The sequence below is a fragment of the Pteropus alecto genome, unplaced genomic scaffold (genome assembly GCF_000325575.1).
Source record: "Pteropus alecto unplaced genomic scaffold, ASM32557v1 scaffold67, whole genome shotgun sequence".
Taxonomy (NCBI): Eukaryota; Metazoa; Chordata; class Mammalia; order Chiroptera; family Pteropodidae; genus Pteropus; species Pteropus alecto.
Window position 1 is genome coordinate 250,387 of NW_006441061.1, and position 7,897 is coordinate 258,283.

At 41.2% G+C, this 7,897-nt stretch overlaps 1 protein-coding gene across 8 annotated transcripts in view; it reads left to right on the forward strand.

The window, feature by feature from the left end:
• Window positions 1–7,897, forward strand: part of RABGAP1 (RAB GTPase activating protein 1) — a 134,514-nt gene that overhangs the window by 105,169 nt on the left and 21,448 nt on the right. For all 8 annotated transcript variants that reach the window (XM_015594182.2, XM_015594180.2, XM_015594181.2 and 5 more), the window contains 4 exons: window positions 1,303–1,428; window positions 2,007–2,150; window positions 3,880–3,921; window positions 4,175–4,303. In XM_015594182.2, coding sequence (XP_015449668.1) covers window positions 1,303–1,428; window positions 2,007–2,150; window positions 3,880–3,921; window positions 4,175–4,303 — 441 coding nt within the window. The remainder of the gene's footprint in view (window positions 1–1,302; window positions 1,429–2,006; window positions 2,151–3,879; window positions 3,922–4,174; window positions 4,304–7,897) is intronic.

Consider the following 7,897-nt stretch of genomic DNA (forward strand, 5'->3'; position numbering starts at 1 on the left):
ATAATTGACAAAAATTGTATGTGTATTTAGTGCATAACATGATAATTTGACATATGTATACTTTGTGAAATGATTATCACAGTCAAGCTGATTAACACATTCACCAACAGGTAAAGTTTTTAAATTTTGTTGTGTTGTTTCAACGAGACTTTGCATCTCAAAGTCTCACAAGCCTGTGTGGTTGGTCTTTGTTCTCAACCTCAGTCCGAGGACGTTGATCCCCATGTAAGTACCCGACCCCCTCTGAGAAACGGGTGTCCCAGTCAAACCCAGTGCCTTAGCTTGAGCTCTGTGCCACTGGCCGGCGCGTTAAGATCAGGGTTCAGAGCGAGCGCAGCTGTGCTGCCTGACGCCAGAGGTGCGGCCGGGTCAGAGCCAGCCCGTGGAAGTGTGGCGCTGCCTTTCCCGACAAAGACCGCGAAGGCCTGGTCCCTTGCCCCCAGATCCTTACCGTCCCAGTAATAATTTGCTGTGCTTTTCTCATGTTTTACTCAGTCCACTTTGCTTTTTAGCTCCGCTTTATTCCCCGCAGTTTCTGTGCTCAGCCCACCTCCGTCTTGTTCCACAGAAGCCCGCCCACCTTCTTGACATTTCGAAGGCTTGCTGCAGTCAAACAAAGCCTTAAATAACATTTTCAGTGCTTTTTTTCTATCTTGCAAACTAGATATTTTTGCCAGGTCCTCAGGGTAATACTTTCCCATAAAGCTATAGAAGATGTAGGTATTATTTGACGAGTGAATAGAAGTGAAGCAAGCGTTAACTGCAGTAACTTTTCAGCATTACTGCAAGTCTTAGACTAATATGTGAGGTTCTTCTGTAACTAGCCACATTCTTGACGACAATGAGGGAGAAAAGCATTTTTACGAAAGTGAAATAGCAGCCAAGGAGGTAAAACGGTTTAATGGGGTCTCATGATTTGGGGAAAATGAAACCTACACTTGGCCTCCTCCTACACAGTTCTGTCCTGCCCGCAGAGCCCCTCTGTCCCCTAGGCAGACTCGGGTTTTTCTCATCTTTCTTCCTAACTTCTGTTGCAATAGTTGTGTGATGGTCGTACAGGGCCTCCCTGAGCAAGCACAGGAGCAGTGTCTGACAGAGTAGGCCTCGTTAAATAGTTCTCGGTTAAATCGTTAAATCGTTGAATGAGTGAATAAAATACAGCCACGGGCCTGAGTTACTGCCTACTGCTACATTTCCTGGTGTCCTGTAAGAGAGTAGCAGGATGAATCTAATATATGGATAAAATTTCTGTATATGTTTTGCGATTTTTTTTTTCTCTTCCCCGTTTCCTGTCTGTTACAGATGCCCGAAGAACAGGCATTCAGTGTTCTGGTAAAGATCATGTTTGACTATGGTCTCAGGGAACTTTTCAAGCAAAACTTTGAAGATTTGCATTGCAAATTTTACCAGTTGGAGCGCCTTATGCAGGTAAAAAAAATGGGGTGGGGAATCTCATGCTGGATGGAGGAAAAGTGGATCGATTGATTGCCTAAACCATCTAGGGTTAAAGATGGGATGTTTGTTTGTTTGTTTTTTATTGCTCACTATGTGATGATGATGCCAAGGTTAATAAAGTGTGAGCCTCATGGATTTGAGCTGGGTTTTCATTCTCATAAATACTCATAATATCAGATGACTTTGTAGGGTCCTTTAGCACAGCAAACTCAATGAAGAAATATTCTCCAAGGCTCTGAAGTCGGCTGGTTCGCTTACTCATAACAAAAGCGAAACAAACTTTCCCAAACATTTCATAACTTGGAAAGAAAAACTGTCTTTCCAAATATTTGTCACCATTTTGGGGATTCCTCTTTAGAGCTAGTTTGTGGACTGAAAAAGAGAGCTGAGTGCCAGTTTAATACCAAATAAGTCTTCTGAGCACTTTGGAGGTTTTTAGAAAAACACAAGTATGTGTCTTTTTTGCCCTATTTCTGTCAGATTTACGAGCCTCCTGAGTACGAGCTGAACAGCTGCATATGTACGTAAAACTAATTAGTTTGCTATTTCAGGAATACATTCCCGACCTGTACAACCACTTCCTGGATATAAGCCTTGAAGCACACATGTATGCCTCCCAGTGGTTTCTTACGCTTTTCACCGCAAAATTCCCTCTCTACATGGTCTTCCATATCATTGACCTGCTCTTATGTGAGGTACGTATCTGAGGCCACAGCACTTTGCGTGTGGTCGCAGTGTCTGTCCTGGGTCAGCTGTCGGAACAGAATTTTTTCCTCTCAGTTATTTTATTTCAGTGCTAGAAAATCTAGGTTTAAGCGACTCTTCTTTGGGCGGAAGCTAAGGATCACATTTTATTAAAGGTGCTCCCTGCTAAAAAAAGTAAAAAAATAAAAAAATCAGGCATTTGTATTAGTCACCATTGGGGTTGGCTGAATATTTGAAGAAACCCAAAACAGTGATTAAATAAATAAAGCAGAGGTTTATTTCTCATGTGAAAGAAGTCATATGGTGACAGTAACTCACCTTCCCGAGAGCATGACTCTCATCCTTATGGCTGATTAGAGCTCCAGCCACCAAATTCACATTTAAGCCGAAGGGAAGGGCACGGGACAGAGTGCATGCCCTATTTTTAACAGTCTTCCTGCAAGTTCCACCTACATTTCCACTTACCTCTGACCGGCCAGAACTTAGATGCTTGACCACACCTATCTGCAAGAGATTTTTATTTTTAAGCTTGGTAAAAACTGGGGAGGGGAGGTCTGATTGCTGAAGGAAAGTAGATATTAGCCTAAATAACAGTCTTTGCCACAGCATAGTTTTGGTTGTGCGTGTGTGTGTGTAAAAAGAAAATAATTTCAAAAATAATGTGTTTATTATAGAAACTATAGAAAATATAAGCAAAAAAGATTTAAAGACACTTTGAATCCCACTGTCGAAAATTTCGCTGTGTATTCTTTCAGTCTTTTTGTGTGTTCATATATGCACATACATAATCTCTATGTGGAATAGTTTTTTTCCAGATAGAATATTGTGTAATGTGTATTACGGATCTGTATATATCTAAAAATACCATTATGCTGTATAGACTATTTGGTAACCTTATTTCATGTACTTGAACATCTGTATACACATCTGTACCGTCCTTTTTTCTTAATCTTACCATATGTAAAACATACAAAAATCTAAGCTTGAAACATTATAAGAAATAGCATTACCAAATATACCGTTATTCTTACTTGCTGCCAAGTATTCCAAGTATTCCTAACTTCAAGCCTTTGAGTTGTCCAGTTTTTCACTGATATAAACAGTGATCTGTTAAGTTATGGCCCAGTGGCATGCTAAGTAATTTACATAAACTTTTCAAACTAATGAGCTCAGAAAACTCTTGGGAGAATATCAGTTCTGGAAACCAAGGCCCCAAACTTCATAGTTTAACTTGATCCGCAGGTGTTAGTGCCTCTCCTCCTCTGACTTCGCCCAGCATCCCAGAATGATGAGATGAAGGGAGGCAGATGGGAGGAAGCCCTGAGCAGACCCAGCTCTGGACCTAGGGCTCACAGACAGAGCGATTGCTCTGCTTGGAGGCGGGTAGCACAAAATAAAAAGTCCACCAGGAGTCATTTCCTGATCGCAGTTTTATGCGTCTGATGTTTTAAAACGTTTGGAAGCATAGAATACTTTGGAGAAATGTTCTTGTTGAATGTGAGAATAGGGCTAGAAAAGCTCTTCTCTCGGCAAAATAGGAGACTGGGTCTAGTTTAAGTGGTTCTTCAGTAGTGGCTCCGTAATTTTTATTTTCCAAAGTATTTTCCAGACACTCCTTTTTCACTTAAGTTTTTACAATTTCTCTAAAATTGTGGGGTCAAATGGCTTAATAGTCCAGATATAAACACTGAAAATGTTCTTTTGTGTTTTCTCTTTTAGGGAATAAGTGTTATTTTTAATGTCGCCCTCGGATTATTAAAGGTACTCGTTTATTCATAAGTAGAGGTGTCTGTCATTCTCTGTTCAACTCTGGCCATATCTTGGTCTTAATCTCATTCCAAGCAGCTACTGTGCCCTAACGTTGTCCCCGACAGTGGACATGTGCAAGTGGCTCTGCTAAAGGCTACAAAGTATCTTCTGGGGGTTATAAAGGCGCTGGGATTATAAAATGCTTCTTGTGCATCTTCATAGCAAAGAACATTTTCTATACATGGTTGTATTTTCTTTCTTCAAGACTTCCAAGGATGACTTGCTATTGACAGACTTTGAAGGTGCCTTGAAGTTCTTCAGGGTTCAGCTTCCTAAGAGATATCGCTCAGAAGAAAATGCAAAAAAGCTAATGGAATTAGCTTGCAACATGAAGGTAAAATAATTTTTGCATTAATTTGGATTTCCTTTGTTCAGCTAGTATTTCCTTATTACTTGATCAATCAACATTTACAACACATTTACAATAATAATGATAATTTTTTTTGGTATATATTTTTTCAAATATTTTCATACATATTATTAAATCTCATTGCCTCCCCAACCTTTGAACTCTGGGAAAGGTATTATTATCCCTATTTTGAAGACAAACCAAAATAAACAAGTTGTAGCTCCCATGAGTCATACAGCTAGTGAGTGACAGAACTCAGGTTTCCTGATTTCTACTGTGCTGTCTTAACTTTCAATATTTGTTGTTATGGTCAGACATTCTCTAAAATGAAACTAATAATACATGAGGAAAACCCACTCGTTTTTTTTTGTTTTTTTGTTTTTTTGTTTTTTTCCAGTGGCATTTAGGATTTATACAATTTTTTAAGATAAAAAAATAAAGGATCTCCTTGTGTTTATGTTAAAATAAAATTTTGTTTTTATAGAACATGAAAAAGTAATTGAAGGAGTTTAGTTTGATATTTTCAGGTAGAGGCAAATGGGGGACAGAATAAGTAGTTGTATTCACATTCTTATGGGGTGCATAGGAGACTGACCGGCTTACTTACCTTGTGTGACCCCCGTGAGTAGAACTGGGCTTAGTGAGTCAGGCAAAGGTGGTGGGGCAGAAGCTTCGCTATCTACTGAATACAGCGTGGACTGGGCAGAGAGAACTGAATTCAAAGTTACTTTGCTGATTTAAGGCGCAATTTCCTCAGCTGTAAAATAGCACTGCACTTCTGGTTCTGATTATTTATATGTCAGACTGAGCTAACTCAGGCTGCTCTTCTTTAAACACTTGGAGATGTTAAATAAAATATAACCCAAGAAATGTTTGAATACCTGGATGAACTTGAAAGATAAAGAGAGAAATGTCCAGGAACCCGAAACAAAGCTCAGAGCTAGTGTGTGTGGACTGATGAAACAGCATCCCGTGGGATATGGAACCACAGGTAGGTATTAGGGTTTTAATGCTCAGACACATGATGTGACCTTGGCCTTCAAGAGGCAGCCGAAACCAAAACCTCTGCATAAAGTTTAAGTAAGACCTTGATTGGCTGCGGCGCTTTTCAAAGGGGGATACAAATACTGCCTGTTAGTCCAAGAAACAATGAAAATCATAAGACAAAAAGAATGGGATATTTTCAAACAAACAAAAAAGAAAATAGAACTTGTAGAAATTAAAAATACTCAAAGTTATCATTGCAGTTAGAATGGGACGTACTTCACAAATATTATGGATAACATTTAATGATATTTTTTCACGTGCCAGGTGCTGTGGTTAAGTGCTTTTATGTATGAGAATTAACCGCATTATGCGTATGGCGCTTACTGTAGTGCCTGGTGACTAGTAAGGTTCAAGAGACGATGGCTGCCACTGTGATTTTTCCTCTCTGGTTTTTCAAGCAGATATGAAACCCTTTTCAGAGACATCTTCACAGATGCCGAGTTTGTACACAGAGCAGAAAACCAAGTGAGCTCTGAGGTTCTTTGAGTCGCTCTTTCCACCCCAGCCTGGGTCAGCACACAGAGGCTGCTGCCTCCTACTTGCTCGCGATTTCTGCCTTCCAGAGCCTGCTCCTTTCTCAGTGTGCCCATGTCAGTTTGTGGTCCCCGGTCACTCAGGCCAAAAAATCTCGGTATCATCCTCAACTTCTGTTTCTCTCTCACTCCACATCTTCACACTCCACATGCAAGCCCTGTCATCAGAATATATCCTGCACGTGATCACTTCCAGCTCCCTTCATCACTAACATTCTGGGCTAACCATCATCATCTCACGTCTCTTCTGGAATATTCCAGTAGACTCCTTGGTCTTCCTTTTTCCTCCGTGGTTTCCTCCAGGACTTCCCTTGATCCCTTCTCTCCCTTGCTTAAAACTCTCTAATGGCTTCTTATCTCAGAATAAAACTGAGTTCTTGCCTTGGCCTACAGGGCCTGGCACCATCTGACCCCTCGGCCATCTGTCTGATTTCATCTCCTCCTCCTTTGCCCCCCTCCTCCTTCCCTTTCAGGCACCTGGCCTCCTTGCCATCCTCAAGCAGGCCAGGCATGTTCACTCCTCAGGCCTTTTCACTGGTCGGTCTCTGTCCGTAATGTTCTCTCAATGTCTGTGTGGCTTCAGTGTCGCCTCCTTCAGTCTTAGACTCAAATATCATGCCGTCACAGAGGCCGCTCCAATTACATTGTCTGCAGGGGCAGCTGCCTCCAACACTTCCCTCACTACCCTTATTTGCTGGATGTCACTTATCACTACTTCACATTAGTTTATGTTTATTTGACTATTAATTCTTCCCCCCTTCACACACATACACACACACACTGGAATTAAACCTGTGACAGAAGGGACTTTATCTCTTTTGTTTACTTCTGATTTCCAGCATAAGAATAGGATCTGGAATATAAATATTGGTCGAATGAGTGAATAAATGAATTTGTTGTTGTTTCTACCAAAAGTGTTTTCCAAAGCAGAGTTAACATGGATTTAGGCAAGGCTTAAAGGTATCTTCTAGTCGAGGGTTTTACCTTTTGGATTTTCAGTAGCTTGAAACACATTAATAATACGTGGATCCTGTATTTCCATAGTCCAGGGGAGAGGTGTCTAATGTCTTCTTTTTCTTACCTGTGCTTTCAAGGAGTTGAGGCAGACAGGGCTGCACGTTCTATGTTTAGATACCTGACTCCTCCTGGCCCTGGAGAACTGCATGGCCGGGGTGTACTCTGGGTGAGTCCCCTACTTGCACATGGTTTCGGGTGGAAAGACAGTAATTTTTCTTGAAATTGATTCACAGCGTAGAAAGCCTACAGATTCACCAGGACAGGAAAGAGTTAGATTTTTCTGCTGAAAGGTGTGTACAGCTTAGTTAGTGATGATTAGTTTGTGCTCTGGCAGCTGTACTTACAACTGACAATATTAAGGGAGATACAGGCAGTAGTTGAGCCAGTTGATGGGGAAGAACCTCAGTCACAGCACTAATTTGTCAGCTCAAAAATAAGAAAATCTTTGGCAAGCCCCGCATTATGTGGGCTACACGAGATCAGAGTGCCTCAGCCAACACAGGAATGCAGATGATCATCTAGGGGTTTGGAGCTTGGAAAAGGTCCTGCTGTGTGACTCCTTGGAAGCTTGCTTTTGAACTTTTTGGTGTGGGATTTAGAAATGAGACATTGGCCTGTAACTCATTGAAATTCCATTTCATTATCTTTTAACTTTTTTTTTTTTTTAATATGCGGCTCATTTTTCAAAGTTGTGCTTCCTGATTAAGATGAGAATCGGGAATACTTTGCCTCACCTGCCAAGCCAGGAAGCAAATACCTACTTTTGTGGTTGTCGTTGTTGTGTTTTAATCATTATAATGTCATTTCTGGTATTTGTGCGGCTTCTGTAAGTATATCATTTCTTCCTCACAGCCCCTACGAGGTACACAGGGCAAATCAAGGGTGGACACTGAAGCTTATAGAAGTCCGGTGTCTTGCTCAGCTGGTACTGGCTGGGCAGCGATGGGCCCTAGTGGGACTCAGGCCTCTGACTGCGTTCCCG